Source organism: Brachyhypopomus gauderio, chromosome 6 (assembly GCF_052324685.1).
Source record: "Brachyhypopomus gauderio isolate BG-103 chromosome 6, BGAUD_0.2, whole genome shotgun sequence".
Classification (NCBI taxonomy): Eukaryota; Metazoa; Chordata; class Actinopteri; order Gymnotiformes; family Hypopomidae; genus Brachyhypopomus; species Brachyhypopomus gauderio.
In genome coordinates, this window is record NC_135216.1 from 23126528 (window position 1) to 23150546 (window position 24019).

General features: G+C 48.5%; 2 protein-coding genes and 1 long non-coding RNA gene across 4 annotated transcripts in view; 1 reads left to right on the forward strand and 2 right to left on the reverse strand.

The window, feature by feature from the left end:
• Positions 1–234: 234 nt before the first annotated feature.
• On the reverse strand, positions 235–5048 carry sf3a3 (splicing factor 3a, subunit 3). The gene is made up of 17 exons (XM_077009754.1): positions 4796–5048; positions 4423–4470; positions 4256–4308; positions 4069–4174; positions 3853–3925; positions 3657–3748; positions 3475–3557; positions 3116–3254; positions 2870–2938; positions 2637–2704; positions 2409–2516; positions 2255–2324; positions 1981–2145; positions 1671–1781; positions 1059–1149; positions 835–890; positions 235–558 (listed from the first exon to the last, which is right to left on the reverse strand). Exons 1-17 carry the CDS (start codon positions 4889–4891, stop codon positions 481–483), a joined length of 1506 nt encoding a protein of 501 aa, XP_076865869.1. The 5' UTR covers positions 4892–5048; the 3' UTR covers positions 235–480.
• A 996-nt stretch (positions 5049–6044) lies between these two features.
• On the reverse strand, positions 6045–6753 carry LOC143517349 (uncharacterized). Its single transcript, XR_013131928.1, has 2 exons — positions 6615–6753; positions 6045–6251 (listed from the first exon to the last, which is right to left on the reverse strand). It is a non-coding gene; the product is annotated as an uncharacterized LOC143517349 (long non-coding RNA).
• LOC143517348 (ubiquitin-conjugating enzyme E2 E2-like) overlaps positions 6637–24019 on the forward strand; it is a 30974-nt gene continuing 13591 nt past the window's right edge. The window contains exons 1-3 of one of the 2 annotated variants that reach the window (XM_077009756.1): positions 6637–6808; positions 9194–9397; positions 11739–11789. In XM_077009756.1, coding sequence (XP_076865871.1) covers positions 9195–9397; positions 11739–11789 — 254 coding nt within the window. In that variant the 5' untranslated portion in view covers positions 6637–6808; position 9194. Of the gene's footprint in view, positions 6809–9188; positions 9398–11738; positions 11790–24019 lie in introns of both variants that reach the window. The other variant, XM_077009755.1, reaches the window with a different exon arrangement.

Below are 24019 nucleotides of genomic sequence, written 5' to 3' on the forward strand. Positions count from 1 at the left end.
GTTATGAAAGGGTGAAATATTACACCCAATTGTACCTAAAAATGACACGGCTTCCTCACAAGCGCAGACATGCAAACCTCAGTCAAGACGAGCCCTCCATGTTTGAAAAACGACACCGAATTTGGATAATCTGTAACCATATCCAAGATGCAAGACACACCTATAATCAACCTTAAACAAACAGTGGTGCATTTTGAATTGTTTAAAATTAGGTTTTGTACAAAAACTACATGCTTGACAAAAACGTTATGAGATTTATTGAACACTGAAATCAACACTTGTCTGATTTCATACATCAGAGGGCTTGAAGAATCAAATAATAAAAACATACAAATCTACAAGTTTATTTTCCCCCAAAAGATACATAAGAATGACTGAAGTCCAAAACAGAGACAATGGGAAAACAGGCCCTTTAGGCCCTCAGGCTTCACTTTCCATAATGCATGCGTCATTTTGAGACGGTGCCTCAGTTTCGGAGCCCTAAAGCAGCCCCTGTCGCTTCAGATCTTCATAGGTCTTCTTGTTGACCACATTTCCACTAGAATCTTCATACTCTTCCTGAGAGAGTGAAAGAAAGCGGGAGAACACGATTAAGAGCGAACGCAAGCTCAAAGACTAAGATAGCCAAGGGGGCGTCGTGGGAAACAGATCGGTGATTGTCGATGCTGTTAGACCCCATTGTGGTCTGTCTGCATGAGCTGGTTTGTAGGCTGTTTTAACCACAACCTAGAGCAGGGGCCTAACTTCTAGCGCAGGTGAGCTGTGTGCAGCTTATAGAGGTCACGACAGTGAGGTCAGGACATAACTGACTTCTGTGATGTCAGAAGAACGTACCTCTGTGTCGGGCTGCCAGCGCTCCGATGCCTTCTGGGACTTGAGCTTTGACCACACTATTTAAGAGAAGAACATCGGCAGAAAGACCAAAATTTATTACATGTAGTGCAGGCGAACTAAAAGCATTTTCCAATTTTGCACTACCAATTATTTAAAAAGTGGTCCACACGCACACACACACAAATAACAAATATGTGGTGCTCTATTTTGGGGGGTTTACTCACGGGACACGGCGTCCTCGATCTGGGTGACGTTGGCGAAGTGGGCGGTGTTTGGGATGCCCAGGCAGCGCATCCCGTGGGCGTGTCTCCACTCCTGCACACCACAGAGGATGGAGGATTACTCTGGTTCAAACTCTTTAGTCACACTTAGCCATGGGCAAAACAAGAAGCTGTGTGCATCATACTTAGAGCTGGATCCTGCAGTATTTCCTTCTACTGTTTAGTGCTTTAACAATTTTTTTATTTGTGAATTGTGATTGAATAAATAAGCAAGCACGGGGGAGTGATGGTGATTATGAATGGTGTCATTCGAGACGCGCGCGGTTGATGAGAGAAAGATAAACAAAGAAAATATCTAAACCTTCCTGTATTTTGACACGTGTGAATGGATACGGATGTGAAGTTTCAGATAAACAAACACGCAACTGTCCCATGTTACGCACTACACCAAGAACACAAAAAAGACAAAAGGTTTCAATTAACGGTTAAATTTCTGAAGGGTTTGCAGTCTCCCTGGAACACAAATGGGGTCTAGCGCTGCTGTGGGAAGGACCCTTTGGGTAAACCTCAGAGGGAAGCAAGGCTTTGGTGGCAGGCAGGTATCAGAACACTCACTGCAAAGTGCCTCTGGAAGGCTTTGGGTCCCCGATATGTGTAGTTCCCACAGATCTCGCAGTTGTAGTTGATATTCAGACCATGAAGTTTGTACAGCCAGTATGGAATGGGCTGGGGAGAGAGAGAGAGAGAGAGAGAGAGAGAGAGAGTATGAAAAGCACTCTACAGCAGCCTAACACTTCACACAGTCCTGAAAGGAGCATCAACCATTTTCACCCAACATCCAGACTAATGACTTTGTTGCTTCCCTAGTTCATGTTACTGTTCATGTATTTCCCAAACGTGCAGCTCCTCCTCCTGCCAGCTCTACCTTGCCGTCCCAGCCCAGTGGCAGGTTCTTGGGGTTGTAGATGATCTCGTTATCCTCGTCTTCGCTCTCGCTCTCGCTGGGCTGCTCTTCGTCGTCCTCCTCGCGCTCCTCGCCCGTGCGTGCCTGCTTCCTCTGCACGTTCTCGTGTGTCAGCTGACGCTGCTCCTGCAAGGTTAGTGCTGCGAACGTCACCACCGGTCTCTGCGTGATAATCCCCCTCCCCCGCCCTGCTTCTCCACAAAACTGCAGGAGTATAATAACCCCGGCCACTTACCCCCAGGATCTCCACATATTCATAAACCTGGGCCTCCAGGAAAGCAATCTCCTTGTTGCGCTCTACGTCCCTGCGAACAAAGGATCAGCCGATTAGCTCATATCGCCAAACAAACCAAGCCGGGAAAACAACACCGGGAGTGAAGGACGCCTACTTCTTAGGGCCCTTGGCTTTAGGGTTCTTGGCAAAGAGAGAGGGATCCAGTGCCTCCAGAGATTTGCCCTTGGTGCTGAACAGCCGCTGTGCCCTTTCCTCCAGCGTGCTAGAGGCAGAGGGGCAACAGTTTAGGGGCACGCCGCCTTCACAAGATAAAACGGACCTGCAAATCCCCTAACGTGGGATTGGGAACGGATGTGGGCTACGCTCGTACGACGGCACTCACCCTCCGCACTTCAAGCCGAGGGCCATGAGGGCGGACTTCAACCTGTCCAGACCCAGAGAGGCCAGCTCCTGCAAAGAAGCAGACGTTAACGCGGTCGGCCGTACCGGCCCGCGGCCTGAGCTCAGAGCCGAACCGGGCAGATATTGTCATCTTAACTGAAAGTGAAATAAAAAGGACGAAGAGTCACAGGCGTGGTGGAGACAGTCGTATCTGTTCATAGCTGTAAGCTTTACCTCCCAGGAGGAGAACGCAGACAGGTCCAGATGAGCACCAGCATGGGTCAGAGCACTGCTAGCTTCTTTCTGTGATACACAGACAACACAATGAAACTCCACTGGGCATGCTGCCTTCTTCTACCTTAAGACATACGTTTATGGTAGTATGTCTCTGCATGCTTTCCACAGCAAAACACCAGCACCTCCATGCCAGCAATTTACAAACATCACTCTGAAAGGCTGTGCCCTCTGAGCTGGACCCACCGGCCAGCCAGGAAAGGTCCCGTTATCCCACTTCTTCTCAAAATCGACCAGCACCTTTCCGTACAGCTCATTCTGATCGAGCAGAGGCTTGACACGGTCAGTGTAATCCTGCAGGTACATCAGGAGCATCTCCAGATACCTGCCCAGGACACAAGACGTAGATCAGGACCTTAGCCCACAGTAATGCATTACGCAGGACATAACCAATACTATACATCCTTGTACAAGAGAGCATCAGATAAAAATAAAACATTCAGATGCGCTTAATTAGAAATTATTGTTTTGATAACTGATAAATTTGCACAATAATGTATGGTATGCAAAAAATAAGTGTGACTTCATGTCAAATTTGCACTTACTTCTTGTACTCTGCATTCTTCCTGTCTTTGGAGATATCAAAGAGTTGATCAAACGATGACAAATAGGAGACGTATTCCAGTTTCTAAGATGATAACAGCAAGACATGAGGCCATCGGACAACCAGTCATCGGAGCTCCCTTAAACAGAAGTGCATCATGGAGGAAAGGTAGTGATGCCGTACCTCGGACCCTTTCAGGTTGATGTATTTGAGGTAACAGTCGTGGAGATCTAGGTAGCGACCGTATCCTTCTTCATCTGTGAACTCTACTAGATCTGACAGGACAGTACATGTGACATGTTAAAACACGGAGGTGGCAGGAACTGACAAGGACACCTAAAGAGAGAAGTCTAAGAGAACCGAGGCAGGTATGACTCACTCTGCGCTTCCTCACTGGGGTTGTCTCTGGCTTTTACCAGCTCCTCAAACTCCACTGACATGGGCACACTGATCTGTGTGCATGAGGATGAAAGATGAAATCCAACTTCCACAAACTGTAGTGCACTTTTTCACGAATATTTATGGGACGGAGTGAACAGTACGGTTATGTGTGTAATAATAACTTGCTGTATTGTCACTGCAGCTGGTAAATTACCTCATTAGGATGTTTTCTGTGAAATTCCTTGATGTGCTTCAGGCGGTTGTAGAACTCGGCAAACTCATTTGGACCAGAAATGGCATTGAGCTCTTCCTTTCTCATACTGTTGCAAAGAAACAAAACGTTAACGTGGCATCGGTTATTTTTAAAAAAGGATGAATTTCGATCATGGGGACAAACATACCCATCTTTGTCCTCGTATGCGTCTCTGAGGATTCCGCTCACCTCCATATACCTCTATATAAGCAGAAACAAGCGCGAACACTCAGTTGGTCTGTTTAATAAGATGGGGAAGAAACTCGTTGTTTTATAAACAAAGATTAGTACCAGCCATCTAAATAAACAACTTACATCCAACATGGCTCGTGTTCGATGATCGGAATTAATCTGGTCGCGCAGCTGAAAGAGAGAGACACGAGATAAACAACAGGAGATCGATATACTAGTGTAACATTAATGTTTACTAACAGTTCACAGTCGTCCACCCGCAACACACGTTCACTAACTGGACTGTGTGGCGAGCTAGTTAGCCAAGGTGAGCGTCACATTAACCCACGACTAGCTAGTTAGCCGACTAAATGACTGTGAAAGCCTATTAGCTAGCACAACATCCGAGTGTGAGTGTTCAGTACCCTGACAGAACTAAAGTACATAACCAACACCAGCCCAACATGGAGCAGCTACTCGTACACAACCGGCGTCTATTAACTGGCGCCTCTAATACCGTCGCTTTCTTGTGTAGCATCTCCTTTGTTTTTGCGTCCATCAGTCTTTCCTTCTCTTCGTGATAACGACGCTGTTGCTCTAAAATTGTTTCCATGATGTTATTATATTTACACTAACAGGAATTATAGGGTTTGGTCAGATAATAATACTCCAGTCCTGTTTTAAATAGAGCTAGCTAGCTAGCTAGCTATACCGTTTAAGACAGCTTACGCGCGTGCAACGACTCAGGAAGTTGTTCCCACGTAAATTTAACACTGAAGGAAAACAAGGCGAGCAACAAGGTTCCGAAGTGTTTTGAGCTTGTAAATTATTGGACGGCAGCTAGACCACAATTATATATTTTTTCTCTTCCCTGCGTAAAATGTGACCAGTTCTATAATTAATACAAGTCTATAAAAACGTCAAGAAAACAAACACCAAAAACAAATCATCATAGTTTATTACAGCATACTTTTATGAATGAGATTTTCTCAATAAATTATCCAAAATCTCTTAAAGTCAGTCTCTTTAAATGTCATGACGTTAACTGGCTCCCCACCATGTAAATATTAATTAGTCTTTTTGAGTAGCTTCTTTTCCTGTTACATATTCACACTGTACAATTGTACAATTTATAGACGTTATAAAGTTTCATACAGAGCAAAGAAACAAGTCCATCGACAAATCAGAGTACCAGTTGTCTTATTACGTTCAGTCAGTTCGATTCAGTGATGTAAAAGGATTTGTAGTTAGATACGTTTTTATGAGCAGGGAGGGCAAGAGGTCAAAACATTTAGGAAATTGATAAGGATGAATGAGACACAAGCGTGTGTTGGTTCAAATCAGTACCGCACACTGTCGCCCTCTTGTGGACGTTACCATTACGTATGCTCGTAATGGCCACATCAGATTAGAAAGTGGTCAGGCCTGAGATGATAAGAGGTGTATCTGAAAAATATTTCAGATTCCTGACCCACAACTTTCTTGTCTGATCAAGTCATTATATCCTGATCATTCTGCATGAATGTGATATGAGATCACAGAATACTGGAAAATGTGCAAACCATCCCATGAAGCTTCTCTGAGTGGCACGGCAGTGTGTTTTGTGATGGGTCCACCTGAAATAACACTGTGGTTGGAGCTTGAGTATTACCATCCCACTGCCCCGCTCTAATCTCTCTCGGTCCAAAGGTTTGGCTCAGGGAGCTCTCTCAGTTCATTTCCTTCTATGCCATAATGCTCCAGTTCCTCAACGAGTAAGAGGAAGCTCAGCACTGAACACACTTTATTGTGCCCTTTGGGAAGAAGCAATTTGCACCATGTGATGAGGAGTGAGGAGTCAACACATCCATGTCTATGAGGAAGAGTTGGCTGATTGGGGGGGGCGCTATCTTCTGGCTGATGAAGAACATTCTTTCCTTGAGGGTCTTTATTGACCCCTGTCCCTCTGTGCTTAATGACATGTCTAGAGTGACCTGAAACACAGAGGATTGGGTGGTTATGTCTGAATGGGGTTATGTCGGTTCATCATTTTATTTTTATATAATGTATTCTCATATGTGGAGTTAAAAACAGTACATTTTAGTTTCATACTAGAGACAAATGCATTTATTTCTGTTAATCTGTATGTTGTTCAAAAGTCAAACCGCGCATTCATTTATTTATAAACAAAATACACGTAATTATTTTTTTTTGTATAAACGTGCCCCTTCAGTAGCAGCACAATTACATGCTTTGTCCAATTAGCAATTCATTGTTTACTTGGACTCAGTTTGTTAAGCCGTAATCTTTCATAGAGAGAGAGAGAGACGCACGCGCTGCTGGGCGCGCACACGTACCAAGCGCTCGGAGGCGGTCCGGTTGTTTCAGAGTCTCCGGAGCAGGACAGCTTAGTGTTCATTAACACTCAAAAGGAGCTGCGAGCAGGAGCGTGCGGCTGACCGTTGTTCTTCACAAGCGGGATATCCGTCTCTTTGCTTGACCGAGGATCCTTCTCAGGCGTCGACGGCCGTGTTTGCCCTGTAATTGAGAGGTAATTTCCTCCGCCGTTGTTGTGAAGTATGCCGTAAACGCTCCGGAAAGCGACAGATCTGCGGGGGAGGGGAGAGGGGGGGTGCTTTATGGCCGACGACTAGACGCTTTGTGGCCATTAAAAAGTCTTTATTGATATTCACACATTTTCGAGGTATGCTCCGTCAACAGAGTTTTCACATCGACGGTTTTCTGGATACCCCCCCGCTGTCTTTTGTAATTAGCGAGCCGGCCGTTCGTCTTCGGAACCGCGTTCGTGGTGTTTTGTTTTTGCTCGTTGTTCGCTCCCGGGATCACGGGGCTCCTCCGCCACCGTCCCCGGTATGTTGACAGCTCCGCGGGGCGAGTGTGTTATTTACACAACAGAAGATGGCAGGGAGGTTTCTCTTTCTTCCACATGGCGGGGGTTATCCCCCCTCCCCTCCCCCTCCACCTCCTCCTTCGTCGCAGCACGTTTGGCCACGATATTGGGTTACGATGTTATCGTACCGGCTCTTGAAGCTGATGAAATTCTTTTGCTAGAGGGTTACACGCCACTGTTTCTCGGGTTTGGGGCTCCAGCTGTTAAACAGGTTCCCCCAAAGGACGTGGTGAAGCTGCTGCGGGTGACGACATTCGGCGCGTTACCATCGTGTGACGTCATGACCGGAATCGATTACGTCATCTGTAAAAATTTGTGTCTTGGAAAAAACGAGACTGTTAAAATGAGACTGTTAAAATCCTTTCTGAACCCGTACTGAATCATCCTGTGCAAGATATTAGTAGTTCTAGTAGCTCTGGTAGTCGTTTAATAATTTGTAGATAAAACTCTAGTTTAAATCATATATTTATTACAATTCTAATTAAGCTAAAGGCCATGCATATAAATCCACTTCTGCATATCACAGTTCTGGGTGAGGACGATCAGCCAAACGTTAACTTGATGCAGTAGGCCTTAAGGTTATTTGCAGTTTCATTTTAAAATAATGGCCTGTTAAAATGCCATTACAAATAACGACAGTGTCAGAAGTTCACAAGTCTCTTTGAGTAATCATCACAGTGGGTTTAATGGGAGAGGTCCTGCAGAGCCCCTGCCAACACTGAGATGTTAGCATGTGGCAAAAGGCACTGAACGTGATGCACGAATACCTACGATGTCTTCATGTTGCATTAACGTTCATGTCATTATGCTAATATCCTTTGTCGGTTATTTCATTGAACATCAGTAACTGTATCAATACATAATGCCCTGCAGAAATAAGGGAATATACCTTTTTCAGTTTTTCACAGGCATGGATTAAAATAATTTTCTCGTACATCATCCTTATTTTCCACTGTGCTAAACCACACTTTCCTCTCACTTTTTTTTGTCTGTGATCATCAGTCTTATGTTCATGCATTAATGCATGAGGTGGCAATGGGGCAGTAATGAACAGTAAAGATGAACCTGCCTCCAGCCGTAAGAGCAGCAGGTTAAGTAATGCTTGAGCCTTAATCAGGGCTTCTAATTGCTCCAACACGCCATTCTCAGCTATCCGGCCTGCTGTGTGGTCGTGCAATCGGTCGGCGCCGAAATGTTGGCTGAATATCTAATCGCTCACCTCTGCTCGCCTTGGTCCACGTCTGTCCGTCAGACTGTTGGGACCGTCTCCTAACGCAGAAGGTGCCCATGTCACCTTGAGGGTTTATGGTTCTGCTGGAAAATTGAATCTCCCACTGCGTGACCTTGGAGTCTGGGCCTTGATTACCAGGAAGCCTCCCGTGCCTTCGGCTCTCTCCGGAGAGATCGCCGTGCTTATTGTTGTGACCTTTAAAGACGTATGCAAAGAGCGGCCTATTTAACAGCGCCGGTCTTTTATTTTGGTGCGCCGTGATATTTTAACATGACACATTAAGTATTAATTATGTGTAAGAGGTTAAACCAAGGAGTGTTTGGAGAAGCCCGATGCCATGTTTTAAGGCTCTTGGGCAGCTATTTTTAGAGCTGCAATGGTAGCCCCCTGTCCTTTGGCATGGGGAGGAGTTCAGATTGAAGCAGCGGCTAATCGCGTGGACATTTGCCTTTCGATATTTACTTTGACATTTATTTAATGCATTTACATAAAAGATTGTAATGAACTTTGACTGGTTTTACACACTGTAGCCACTTTGCTCTTAGTACCATGCGAAGTTCCAGTGTCAATGCAGAAGGAAGTTGCTTAGCAGGGTTTTTTTTTTTATATGACCATATGATTGGCACATAGTTGTTAGGACAAGCCTGAAATGCTTTGGGATTGGTTGCTTACGGTTAAAGGGCTAGAGCCGTAAGGTTCACATTCTTTGGTAGGTTTGGCAAAGAAGCGGTTTAGTTTTAATTTCACATTATCTGTCTCCGTCTCTCTCCTTCCCCACACCTTTGCCAGAGAAGAATGTCCAGCGAGGTCCAGCCGAGGCCGGACGACAGTCCCAACACGAGCGGCGGCAGCTCTGACGCTGAGCAGAGGGAGGTGGGGCCCGCAGAGCAGCCCGACGAGAGGGAGCGGGAGAGGGAGCATGACCAGGCTCCTCCGAAGAAGAAGGAGGCCAAAATCTCCAGCAAAACTGCTGCTAAACTCTCCACCAGTGCCAAGAGGTGGGCCGTCCGTCCGCCTCGGCTTCCCGAGCGCAGAATGTTCTGGTCCACGTGTCGAACGCTGTAGGAAGATTATCGTTTGCCTATTTTAGGAAGAACACTGGTTTAAATCTTCATTATTGGTTCGAATTAGTCAAGATTTATGTCCGTCCCTGTGGAATAGGCTTGGAAGCCTGGCAGCTGTCCCGGCGCTGGGAGATTACTGAATAGCTATTTGGTTTCATCTCTGGCTGTTTGATTTCATCCCGTGAGCTGATTGGACAATAGGGGTCATTCTGCTGTCCCTTCAGTCAGCTGATTGTTTAGTTGTGTCATCAGCCGAGTGATTGGGGCCCTTTAAAAAATAAATAAATATGGTAAAAGACAAAAAAAGGCGGCCCACACCTTCACACGAATGTGTGCGCAGCCTTTGTTCTTAAAGCGTGGTAATTTATTGCTTGCTACAGTGAGAGACTTACAAGGTCTGCAAACCGGAGACGAGTAAATCCAGCGCATAGCTAAAAGTACCCTACAAGACAAATGTTCAACATTAATGAATAAATGACGGTGCTGATTCATTGTGTAACATTTAGCTTAATTTTCTTAAATTCATCACACACTGAAAATGCGGGACTCAACAGAATTATTCTTTATTGCAGTCTGTGGAATAGTACCAAGTATAAACGGGCATTCATCACGAGGAGGCGTACAGGAAGGGGGTGTTTGGTGGGGGTGGGGGGGTGGGTGTGTGTGTTGGGTTGTGCCCCTCCCCCTCTTAATCAGCACTCCTGCTCTTGGACTCACCCGCCACGTCAGGAAATGTGCTGCGTTGGGAGTGGTGGTGATGGTGGGGGGGGGGGGGGGGGTCTATTGCTATCAAATTGCACAGCATGCAGTTGAGTTCGCAAGTTGCGTCGTAACCAGAGGTGTTTTATTACTGTCCAGCATGGACCCCCGCCCCCATCCGCGTGGACCCCCGCCCCATCCGCCCTGAAAAACAAGTCCCACTGGCTGTTGTGGCCCAAACCCCCCCCTTCACACTACAAAGCTGCTCGGTGATGGTGCAGGTGGAGGAGTGGAGACAGTTGGGGGTGGTCGAGTGCTTTTGAGGCCTTTGCTCCTCCAGAGCTGCCATGCTGTGGTTTCCCACGCAGGGATCCCTGTCCTAATGCGCCCAGACCCTAGAACTGCACTGCTCGAGGGATTTACAAGGTGGCTGGGCCATTCCACCAATGGTTATTGTGGTATATAGACTACACCTCACAGGAAACCTCAGACCCCATAGGATCAGATTGTTTATATATGTATGTATGTGTGTGTATAATAGGTAACATGCATTTATGCGTATAGTATAATATAGATTATGAACCTTTGGGTACCGAAAGACTATTATTAAAGAAGGTTGTATCAGTGTCTGTGTGTGTCATAGTGTATGTGATATACTTATATATTACACACACACACACACACACACAAACATGCATACAGTATAATATGCAGTATGAACCTGTATAATAATTATACCTAATAATGAGTCTATATAAATAGTCAGACTAGTATTTAATAATCCTGAATCATAATGTCGGCCTTGTACATTTCCTCTCAAGGACCATTTGGGGATAATAATGAGTGTCTTTGTTCCATGCTCATTGAAGAGGAAGTGTGTGTGTGTGTGTGTGGTTTACTACTCCATCATATAAGCGGAGGGACTGTGCTCGTAAAATTCACCTCGCCGTTTCTCTGCACCTGAGTTTCTAAAGCTCTCATTTATAAGCCAAAGCCAACTAGCCTACGGGGACAAGGGAGCACGCAGTCGTCTGTGGAAACCAGACCCCCCGCCACACGCATCTGACAGTTCTCTTAAGAGTCTTTTAAATGAAGGAGCGAGTCCTCTTTCTACATTTCTAATAGTCGTTAAAGGCTAGTCAGGCTAGTCAGTTATTTGCAGGTGCATGGCATCTCTCATGGAAATTTTTCAGTTGTATTTTTTAATTGTCATTGTCAAGAATATGTTTCACTTTAACAAAATCCATTTTCAATTTCAGCTTCTGGATGAATTCATATGGCCAGTCTGTGTCACCAGGCATTCCTTATCTCTGCTGTTGAACAAAATATACCCAAAGAATGAACTAGCTTTTTTTTAAATCTGAGTTTCCTTGAGTTTTTCTTGAAAATCAACTGCTAATCAGGAAGTTTTGAAAAAGTGTCTGCAAGCATTTAATTGTCTCACCACCTCAGCTGTGAACTGGAGAGGCGTTGGATGAGCAAAGCGTGGTGGAAGGATGAGTGCTTGCTGGGGTGAGCAGGCTCCCCAAACCGGTTTCTTATGATGACTGTATACACTTCTGTTCTCCCTCTGCAGGATTCAAAAGGAGCTAGCAGAGATAACCCTCGACCCTCCTCCAAACTGCAGGTAGGTCCATATGGTTTTGTCGCATGTCTGAGTGCTGTCGGCTCTACACAATACCAGCGGCTCTTTTGGATCAGGACTTCAGACTCACGACTGGGTTGTTGCTATCGTGTAATTTTTTGTGCAAATGTGTTTACACTGTGTGACTGAGTGAGGAATGTGAATTTAAAAGCCAGCTCTTGATTTTAGCCCATACTCAACCTTGATATTGATCTTAGCTGCTGTGGGTTCTGTGAAGATGTGTAGTTGATAAGAATAAGTCGGCATGGTCGAGTGTGACCCATCTCGGTGGCGAACGCAAGTGTGTGTGTGTGTGTGTGTGTGTGTGTGTGTGTGTGTGTGTGTGTGTGTGTCCGTCCCAGGTGTCTTATTCTCTGTCCTGCCGGGACTACTGTGCGTTTTCCCTGTGGAGTGTGAGTTTCAGACGCCGTAAATCTGCTCTCCCGCTGGGCAGCGATTTCTCACAAATCCTGATCAAGTGTAGGAAGTGTGTGTGTGTGTGTGTGTGTGTGTGTGTGTGTGTGTGTGTGTGATCTGGCCTAATGGGGAACACAGACACATTAGAAGGACGTTACTGCAGCCAGGTCTTTTAATGGGTTTCTAGGACTTGCTCTGCTAATTCCCACCGTCCTGACCCCTGACTCGGAGGCTCAGAGACCTGAGCTCATCAGGGGACCGTGGATCTTCTCGGCGAGTTGGAGATCGTTGGCACGGGCGTTGGGCACGGCCTCTTTCTCGTGAAGCGCGTGTAATCTCCACGTCACTTGCCTTTTTGTATTCATGTCCAGCTGCCTCCTCTCCGGCGTGGCCAACGAGATTTCACGCGGTGCCATTCGCACTGCGACACCACGCCCGAAGACTAACTAAGGCTGTCTGTTTTAGAATGGAAGGATTTACCTGAACAGTCAAAATGGTTTGAGGTTACTATTTATTTAAAGTTGCCCTGAAAGGACCCTGTAATAATGCAGTTGTTCTGATGTTCATAATTCACTTAGAGGTAATAGGCCAGCAAAAAAAAGAAAAAGAAAAGAGTTTCAAGCTTCAGCCAGCTTCAGCCTTTGATGAAATCTACAATTTATGTGGGCTGCAGATGAATCGAGACTCGGAGACTTTGGCATTATGGATTTGTGCTTGTATTTCAGCTTCCTCGCTGATACCGAGTTTAAACGCACTCGCGGATCAGAGCGCCGACCCTCTTGTTGTCCACGCGCACTAATCTGTTCTGGCGGAGCGTGTCGGCGCTGTCTGTAAAATGGAGCAGGGGACCCGTTAGATGCAGGGTGTGTGTGATGCGTGCGCCTGTGTGTGTGTGTGTGTGTGTGTGTGTGTGTTTTGAGCGTTCCGTGGATGCTCGTGCCTGAACCAGGGGCCGCCTCTCCTATGGCGGAGCAGGTAAGGAAGGCGCTTGTGATGAAGAAGGTGTGTTCAAAGTGCAGCGCCACGCTGGGTGTCTTTTACCCCCACCCCACACACACACACACATTCATCCAAAACAAGTCCGGAGCTCGTCATCGGCCGTCAACGCTCTTAATAAGAGACGTGCCTCGTTTGAGTAATGATCGTGTGGAAGGGTGGAGGGGTGTTGTTGACGTTTCGGGCCGTGCGCGGAGATATTTCCTCTTGTTTTAATCACTTTTGTCACCCTGATGGAGGGTAATTAATTGAATGTGACAGCCGTGCTGGAAGGCTATGTAAATAGGCATGCTGTCGAGACGTTCTACAGCTCCTCTACTGAGCGCGGCCTGCTGCTCTGTGGGGTGGTGGGGTATTTTCATTACCATATCCTTTCATGACAGTATTGCCAACGTTTTGATCAGAATCCTTCAGCTGGCAATGGGACACAGTCCGGGATCCCAAAGGGGCATTTGGCTTTGCGTGCTCTCTCTCTCTCTCTCTCTCTCTCTCTCTCTCTCTCTCTCTCTCTCTCTCTCTCTCTCTCTCTCTCTCTCTCTCTCTCTCTCTCTCTCTCTCTCTCTCTGTCTGTCTGTCTCTTCCAACCCCCATTTTTCTTCTTTCCTTTTTAACACTACACACAAACACACACAGACACTTGCTCTCTTGCACAGATTTCCTCGCCCCCCCTTCGTCTCCTCTCAGTATCGTGCTTTGTGAAGCCCATAGCATGCAGGGCTGTAACCCACACATATCGGTCAGCGGCTGCAATGCAGCTCTGATCCAGCAATCCAGGAATACTGCTGCAGCTAGGGCCTGGACTACAGACGTTAGCCTGTAGCGCTAAAGTAGGGTGATCAAACGTCCGTATTTCCCGGGACATGTCCGTATTTCACGTTCTGTACCAGGCGTGAAATACGGACATGTCCCGGGAAATACGGACGTTTGGTCACCCTAGCTAAAGTGTCTCTCCTTCGAGTCTTTACCTAGGGCCTGGACTACAGATGTCAGCCTGTAGTAGTGTCTCTCCTTCGAGTCTTTACCTAGGGCCTGGACTACAGATGTCAGCCTGTAGTGCTAGTGTCTCTCCTTCGAGTCTTTACCTAGGGCCTGGACTACAGATGTCAGCCTGTAGTAGTGTCTCTCCTTCGAGTCTTTACCTAGGGCCTGGACTACAGATGTCAGCCTGTAGTGCTAGTGTCTCTCCTTCGAGTGTGTTATCACTCCAGTACCGACAAGCCCAGACATCCCACACTTGTTTCCTCTCTTTGTGCTATTTGAAACATTAAAAGCCAACAGGTCACACAACAACCAGCCCAGAACCGCGACCAACTTGACAAATAACACAGTGTATCACCCGTGAAGCAGACAGCCTGTCCCTTATGTGCTGCAGTGTATGAGGCGGTGGGTTGAGGGGTGAACTGTTAGGGGAAGTCCTGGTCTGTCGGTCCCCTCTTGTTCCTCGAGTCCTTCATAGTGACGCTCACCGCCTGCGCCCCATTGGCCCATTAGTCAGTTAGCGATATTAGTCAGTTAGCGATATTAGTCAGTTAGCGATATTAGTCAGTTAGCGATATTAGTCAGTTAGCGATATTAGTCAGTTAGCGATATTAGTCAGTTAGCGATATTAGTCAGTTAGCGATATTAGTCAGTTAGCGATATTTGTCAGTTAGCGATATTCGTCAGTTAGCGATATTTTTTTCCCGCCCCTCGTCTTCCTTCCTTCGACTGTCGGAGTAATAGATTCGTCAGCAGGAAAGAGCGGCGGCGTCAGGCGGGCTGACAGCTCGGGCTCCTGCAGCCGGGGGCAGAGGCTGCTGCTCCTTCTCTCGGTCTCCGCAGCAGCTGATGTTTGTTGTTAATAGGCGGCGAGCTGCGGAGAGGTTTTCATGTGCGGCGCTCCTCCGCGGGGGTCCCGCTGCGCACCGGGGGCGATCCGCCTGAGGATCACAGCAGGAGGTGTGAGAGGGACCCAGCCCCCTGACGTGGTTCTCGGGGTCTTCGGTCCGTCAACGCAAACTGGGTGGTTGGGGGGGGGGGGGGTTGCGTTTGTGTGCATGTGTGTTTGGAGGGGGTGCCTGGGGCAGCGTTTCACTATAAAGATGTGTGTCTGTGTGTGTGTGTGCGCTCCCCTCTTGGCCTTGGTGTAGTATTTCATTAGGATAAATTCAGCAGTGTGCCAGCATGTTAAATGGCTCTTCATGCACTCTTTCTTTCTCTCTCTCTCTCTCTCTCTCTCTCTCTCTCTCTCTCTCTCACACACACACATTCTGCAGCTTCTCCATACATCAAACAACATCTCTCAGCTAGTTATCTATACATGTATGTGCATATGTTCATACACCCTCTTGATATGTACATACACGCTCATATTTAATTGTATTTATTTCAGCTTTCCTTAGCTAGGCTAATCACATGGAGATTAGAATCTCTAACAAGCGAGTCCTAGCCAAGATGGCAGCCCACAATGACACACAATGACTAAAAAGAGTCAACTAACGACACACACACACACACACACACACACACACACACACACACACACAGAGATACACATATGCATCCTCCCACCACAGTTATACTTCTATCCCCCCCTGGAACCGCAGGGCCGGGCCCTCTGTCTGGAGGCCCCAGAGCAGGAGCAGCCCCGTCTGAGCCGCACCTCCCCTCACACCCCTCACGCCATCCACCAACTTCCTCTCCTGCTTCATGACACCGCCACCCCCACTGACACGCGTGCACAGGCGCATCTGTATATACACACACACACACATGCGATGCAGCACCGACCACAGGCGCAGCTGCACACATCTCCCTCTTAGACATGCACCAAATCACAGTCGCACATGCACAATGATTTGCACACGTGTGCACACCAGCGTGTATCCAACTCCTCTGTGTGCAGCTGTCTTATCGGCCTCCTTCATGACTGTATGTTTACAAAAAGATTATATTTGGCTACTTTATTTTGAGCGACGGAGAGCGGAGGAGTGTGTATTGTAGCTGCTATTCAACTGGCTCAGGGGCCTTCATGTCAAAACTTGTCTTCTGTTTAATACCGCATTAGAGTCGCTTGCCGATTTATTTCAGCGATCTAAATACAGATTCTGAATTAGTGAGCTTTTCATAACAGCTGACACAAATTAGACAGCGCAGTTTTATTTTTGAAAACGCCTCATACTGTGAGACACAGTGTACTCAGTTCAGGAATAAAATACGATGAGCGGAATAAGAGGAGCAGCATTTTAATAAACATTTAATGTCTTCCATTAAGACGGCAGGCCTGACGTCAGTGATGGACAGAGCAGAGCTTCCTCCAGCCAGACCCTACAGCACCTGTTTCCTACATAATCACAACAGAACTAAATATTTTGTGGGAGTCGTTATGGTGTCCGTGGGTTTTTGTTTTGTTGTTGTTGAATAAATGCAGGGAATTATTCATTTTTGATGTGCTGGTGTTTCATTTTCACGCTGGTCCAGGTTCTGGTTCACCATATTTAAGCTCAGCGTCGCTGACCTGTACCCAACACTGACTTTTCCGAGGCATTTTTGCGAACGACCAGCGCTGATGGCTGCATGCTGTAAACGGCTCTCGGGTCTGAGTCGGATCGCCGGTCCCCAGAACGTATCTGCTGTACACACGTTCCAACGAAGTCACGGGTCGTAGAGTCCAACTCTGAAATGTCCAGTTCAGCTACGTCCCCCAGCATGCTCCCTTGTTCATTTTAGCTCTTCCTGTTCCATCTCTTTAGACCACCAAATGCTCAGATGCTGTCAGTGCTGTGATGAAGCCTTTGTGTGTCTGTGTGTGTGTGTGTGTGTGTGTGTGTGTGTGTGTGTGTGTGCACGCACGGGCCTGGCCGAGGGCAAGGCCAGGGTTAACGGTGTTGAAAGATGGAGTGTGTGACCATGGCCCACTGAACAGGCGCACGGTTTAGTAACACCTGTGTGAGTGCAGCTCTCTCCGTTCAGCGCTAGTGTGTTCCAGTACGAGGTAAACTAGACCTCGGAGGTAAAGGAGTGCTTGGTTGTAAAAGCTCTAGTGTGTTTTTGATGCCTTTATAGCCGTTATTAAATTGCTTGTTATTGGCAGACGCATTTTACAGCATTGTGCAATAAGCCGATGCTCGTCTCTCTCTCCGTCTGTCTCTCTCTCTCTCTGTTGCTCAGGCTCTTTTCTGTTTCTCGCTCTGTTTCTCTTGTTCCTTCTCTTTCACTCTTTCCCTCCTTTATTCTTCGTCCACTCTCCCTCGCTCCCACCCTAAGAATGAGTTTCAAGTGTGTTTTTCAAACAGCAGTGCTACTGAATCAGTGGGTCTCAGCAGGACTGGAATTTCTCTCTCTCTCTTCGTCACTCCCTCACACTCTCCCTCCCTCCTTCTCTCGCCCTTTCTCTCTCCCTCTCTCCGTTTTCGTCCGCCCTCTGCAGGCCCGTCCGCTGTGTTCCAGGTCAGAGGCGGTGTCGCCCGCCCCAGTGGGACCCCGGTCCTTGCTCTTCCTCTCCTTCCTCTTCTTTTCCCTCCTCTCCCGCGGTAGGCTGGTGCCGACGCTGGAGTCCGTGGCCCGCCGGTGGCGCGTGGTGGCGGTGTGGAGCTTCCCGATGGCGGGTGTCGTCCGCTGCTTAGAGTGTGCGCTGGGAGCCTTCCGCCAGAAGCTTGTGCTTTGTGGTGGGACGCAGCCTTTCACAATGACCATCCCTGTTCCTCACGCTTGCTGGAGAAGCTACTCGCGTTGCCATTATAAGGCGTTATAATAGACCTCTTAGGAGAAGCCCGAGCAGAATAAACACCATAGACTTGATGGGTTCCCTATCACTTTTATGATAAATGATTTGATTAAATATTAAGCTCTGTCCATTTTAAGATGTCCAGTGTGCCGTCGAGCTTGTAGCGAAGCCGTTTTGAGGCGGAGAATAGAATTGATTCGAAATAAAATAGAGTTGTGTGTAAATTGTGTTCCTTACAGTCGAATGGAATAAACCGGTTCCTGGCATGTGTTCCTTTTGCGTGTGACCATGTGTAATTGTCATGACGTTTCTGTGTCATGAATATTGAAATCATATTTAGAATTCCACAGAAGGCCGCCCTGCGTGAGGCTGGACTACTTATGAGTCTCCCGTGGCTCCTGGTAAAATGGTCAAGAGAAGGTGTTCCCTCTTTAGCTGACAGCAAGGAGCGAAACCCTCTCCCCCCGCTGACAGCTTCTGTCTTCTCTCTGCCTCTCCCTCCCTCCCATCCTCCCTCCTTCTCTCTCTGTCTGTCTTTCCCTCCTCTCTTTCTTTCTCTCACTCTCTCTCTCCATCTCCCTGTCTCTTTCTCCTTCTCTCATTCCCCTCTCTCTCTCTTTCTCTCTCTCTTCCTCTCCCTCACTCTCATTGTCTCTGCGCACACCCAGGTCTCACAGTCCGCTCCCCGATCCATTTCATGGTGGCTGTTAAATTCTTAATGTGCCCTTTTCCTCTCGCTCTGCGCCCGCTTGGCCCCGCCCCCTCTCTGACCCCACCCACCCAGTATGCAGAGGGAGGAGGGCGGCAGCGTGGATTGGCCGCGACACACGTTAAAGTGCCCGCCCAGACTCCTCCGAGAAGGCTCGGGGCCACGGGCCTCTACAATATCGTGTCTGCGCTGAGTAGTTGCACCAATGGCGTGAATTAGAAAGGAGGGAGTGGTAGCGAGATGTTTCGCTGGGGAAGTGCTTTAATGTTCCCATGACAGATTTGCTGCTCATTTGACTGGTCAAACTTGCTTCTTTGCTGCAAGTCTGTTATTTGTACCACACAAACCTACATTTTATATGTACTGTGTATTTGTGCATTTGCTCAAATACTTTGCTATTGTTGATACTTTTATAGCCATTGTTAATGCTATACAGAATAGAAGTTATAATGAATTCATAATATTCTATTTTTATTGAATAGAAGTTGTTAGTCTCACTTCAGTTTTGATCAGCACCTTAAAATGGCAAAGTCTCGACTTGAGAAAAGCCTCGTGTGTGCGAGCCTACAAGTCCTGGATTTACAATGCCAAACATTGGAGTCCCACTAACACTGTGACAGCCAGCTGCAGTATTCCTGCTGTGTTCCGTCATTTTAAGGTGTCCACAGAGAATCTGCGAGGACTGTTTTCCTCAAGCGAGGAAGTTCTGCACCTACTCTCAGTGGGACGTGTTCATAGATGCCTTAGGTTTTTGTCCCCAGCCAGTAAGAACTCATTATTAATGACAACCACGTCGCCAAAGGACTTGAAACTTCATCACGGTCACCGTTTCAAGAAGTCAGTGTTTGTACTGTTCCGTTTGCCCGGAGCGCTGCAGAATGGGCCGACGTGTTCCTTCTTCCCCTCCGGCTCCAGGGCAAATCCGGACCACACCTTGAAAAGCACAAAACGAATTGCCTTCTAATTTTGCTTCGTTCACGCAGTTGTTCCAACGCCCCGTTACTGCCCACGCGTGTTTGGCTGTTTACAGTAGTAGACTCGGGCCCGATTACCCCAGGCTTGCAGTGTCGAATTACCAGTACGTCTGCAATGTTATTTATATGGACAAATTATATACAGCACACCACTTCATTTCATTCATAAGGTATGCTCTCTGTGCGTCTCATGTTGTTTAGCAATAAGAAATTATGTTGTGCGACTGTCCCATTAGGGAGACAGATGGTCTCGCGTTGCTCATTCACGTCTCGACGAGTGGAGCGGAGCGGGGGTGGGGCAGCCGCGGCCGGAGCGATTCTGTGAGCGGCGTTTGAATGCGAGCCCTGCGCCGCCGCTTTAATATGGCCGCCGTCGGCATGTGCGTACGGCGTTGGCCGACGCCCCCAGGCCTCACCCCCCCCCCCCCCCCCAGCCCCCCCCCCACCGAGCTGGGGGAGACTACGTGAGACAGAAATGAGGGAGAACTGCGTAGGAGCTGCAGTGGAGGAGAGGAGGGGGCGTTTATCAGATCTCCCACTGTGCACTGCGGTTCCCTTACAGGCATCGTGCTCTCTCCTCCGAGCTGAGATCGCATGTAGTGTTCCTGGGGTCGAGCGAGTCTGGCAGGCGGGGGTGGGGGGGGTCACCTGGTCACGGACGTCCCCTCCCCCACCCCCCACGCTCATTGCAGGATGGGGGTCCTTTGACAGCATTACCAGAACCCATGTCAAGCCAAGGGTTGTAGGACATGTTTGGATTTTCTGTGGCTTTTGGTGTAAGTCGATCTGTAATATTTGATTACAGTGCTACTCCACGGCTGCAGAAGGCCATTTGGGGTTGATGTAACCGTATGAGCCAGTTGAGAAGACTGAGGGGAAAAAGGCCAACTTTAGCGTTTTTTTTCTTCCTGCTGAACAGGAAACGTTCTTTTTTTTTTCTTCCTGTGTGTCAGTGTCTGAAATGCATGAAGATGCTCCATTAAGAGCTCGCAGCTTAAACGGTAATCTGTCGGGCTCCAGAGGGCTGCGTGACGTGTCATCCGCACCTCTGGAAGAGTCCTGACACAGCTCCTCGCTGAGCATGACTCCTGTTTAAGCGGAGAGGAGTGAGTACACGTACACACACACACACACGTACACACACACACACACACACACACACACACACACACACACACGTACACACACACACACACACACACACACACACACACACACACACACACACACACACACACACACATATGAAGAAGCGTCGGGTGTACTTTTGTCCTCTGATGTGTTGTTGGCCATTTCCCCTGAGAAAAGGCGCGTTGCCTGATTTACCACAAGGGTGAGTTTCCGGTATTCGCTGACGCGCCGTTTTTTAAAGTTTGGGCCGGTGCCAGGCACGATGGTGTAGATGTGTGTGTGGACATCAGGTGATGATGCGCATGCTGATGAGGTCACCTGCTCGGAGCGCGGATGCTTTCGGAAACTGCTGGAGGATCTGATCAGGTAGCGTCTGCTGGGTGAGGCTCTCCGAGTCACTCGCACTGGCTCTTTTATGGCAGGGTTCTTCTCCGAACCCTCAGCACCTCCATGGTGGGTACAGGTGTCCATGTGGACGCAGAGGGTGGCAAATGGGGACATGGGGGACACGTGGGGACAGTGAGCAGGTGCTTCTAAAGTCAGGACGTAGAGACTAGCCAACATCCTGCACGTACTGTAGTACTGAGGTCTGCTATTCCAATCTCTCTCTCTCTCTCTCTCTCTCTCCCGTGATCCTTCTCTCTCTCTCTTTCTCTCTCTCTCTCTCTCTCTCTCTCTCTCTCTCTCTCTCTCTCTCTCTCTCTCTCTCCCGTGATCCTTCTCTCTCTCTCTCTCTCTCTCTCTCTCTCTCTCCCGTGATCCTTCTCTCTCTCCCCCAGATTTTATAGCCGCCTGCACCATCAGTGTTCATGAATTACCGTGTGCTATGTGAGGCGATGGCTCTGGCTATGAGCTGCTCCTCGTGACTGGTTTCAGAAGAAATGCCAACATCATCATTCTGAAGCGTCCGGTCAGCTCTCACAGGGGGACGTGGAAACGTGCGGTGGGAGGAGACCAGACGGACGCTGGCTCCATGAGCCCTGTTCAGACAGACAGATTGTTCAGACAGACACGCTAGCTCCATGAGCCCTGTTCAGACAGACAGATTGTTCAGACAGACAGACCGTTCAGTCAGACGGATGCTGGCTCCATGAGGCCTGCTCGGCTAATTGCTAGATGGCGCCAATGTTAGAATGTCATATGGAAGCTTCTCAGTGAATAGGACACGCCAGAAGGTTTCTGCCACCCTCAGAAGGCAACCTCGCTCTGAAACAAAAACCCCTCACTCTGAATAATCTCACATTTTTGGTGAGATTTGAAATTTGGCGCCTTCAGTGCCACCAAATCCCGCTCGTTTAGATGCCTGAAAGGTTGCATTGTGCTGACGTTTTGGAGTTTTAGTGGTGTGGAGAGTTTCGTGGTCTGGCGAGTGTAATCGGCCTAATTGTTCGTTTTGATGGAAGAGGCCTTGCTGCGATGGCCTTGTGAGAAGGCGGTTGTTACCACGGCGATCCTGGCATGGTGGCACCCTCCTGCAGACCTGTCCTGCTGCGTTGCCGTTCAGTGTCGTTTCCATGGAAATCCTTGCCTGCGGCAAAAATGGGGATCGCACATCCCCCCCCACTACCCACCCACCCCACCCCCGGGAGGGGTTGCTAGGTGACAGCGCCCGAGCCGGCAGGGGCTTGTTCAAATTGGTTTGCTGCTCATGCAAAGGTCAGAGGTCGTGGGCTGTACGGCAGGGTCGTGGTGCTTTGGTAGTGGGGGCAGATGTCACCGAGGCCCTTCCCTTACTTCCACTGTCCTGATGGAAGTGTGTGTGTGTGTGTGTGTGTGTGTGTGTGTGTGTGTGTGTGTGTGTGTGTGTGTGTGTGTGTGTGTGTGTGTGTGTGTGTGTGTGTGTGTGTGTGTGTGTGTGTGTGTGTGTGTGTGTGTCCTCTGTCCTCACCCCATCAGAACTCCATCCTTCCCATTACCCTCACAACGCCTGACTTGTACGTCTGCTAAGGAATGGGTTCACATCCCTGCGCAGTGTGTATGCGTGTACTCTACACACGTGTGTGTGTGTGTGTGTAGCACCTACACAGTTATTTCTCAGTATACACAGCCAATAGGGGGCAGTGTTGGGTATTAACCAGGATGTACTGTGGTCCCAATCTGTAGTGAAGTTTGTGTTTGGTGACGGTGGATGTGAGAAGAATGTAGCAGTTTACATGACACATGGTCATTTATGGCTAGAGTGGCCACATCTCTGGTCACTTATGGCCACATCTCTGAGTTCTTCCTGCTGTCTGCTGGAGAACTTGCATAGTCATCGTAGTGTCTGACCTTACAGATGGAGTCTGGGTTTTTACTGCAGGGCCATCGTCAGGCTGTGGGGGTCATCGTCACTGCCCCCGAATCTTCTTCTGGGTGGGACAGGTGAGGTGTGGTTTTCAGTTGTTAAGGTCTAAATGTGGTCCAGTGGATCATTTCTGCTGGTTTCAGACCAGATTTCTATTCACGAGTTCAAGCATGAATGTCCTCATTATGTCGGGGAGCCGCTGATCCTGGTTCAGTGGCCCGAGGCACTGCTTCATAGCTGGGCCAGCGAGACGGGGTGATGGACCTAATCCCATTAACACTGGCCCCCGAGTGAAGGAACAGTCAGGCTGCTGCAGTAACATAGAAGTTGGTAAAACTTCCTCGCTTTTATAGAGTGTGTGTGTGTGTGTGTGTGTGCGCGCACATTACCCTCAGTATACATTCTTCAGCATTTTGATGAGGTGTGTATTTCAGGGCCTCTTCTGCAGGTCTTACCCAGCTAACGTGTTGTTGTTTGGGGGCTGTAAATAAACCTGAGTCTCTGCAGTAACCCCACAGGACGGGGGGGTTCTGCGTGGCCTATTTCAGTCGTTCCGCCTTAACCAGGCAGCGTCCGCACAATTCCACTCACCTGCACAACCCTGGTGCAGGTACCGCCCGCTGTCGGTTCGGCCCGAACGCGGCCAGATGGGAGTCACACTGCGAGACCTCCTATAAACCGCGTGTGGACCTGAACCGCCCGGGTTCGCGCTTTATTCCAGCCGTTTCACGAAGGCTGTTGAAGAGCTCATAAAAAGTCATTGCCACCGGCGTTTGGTTGCTTGCTGTGCTGGCTTCCATGGGAGCGACCACGGTGCGGCGTTTCACACAGCCGCTGACCGCTGCTACGGCTTTCAGGGGGGAGCGACCGTGGATGCGGTTTATTGAACTGCGTGACGGCGGGTGAAAACGACGGGTTAGTGGGGTGGGCGAGAGGGCTAGCCGGAAGTCGCCATATTGTCAAGGCCGAGAAGGGCGCCCCTGTTCGTATTCGCCCGGCTTTGTTGCCACGGTGCTG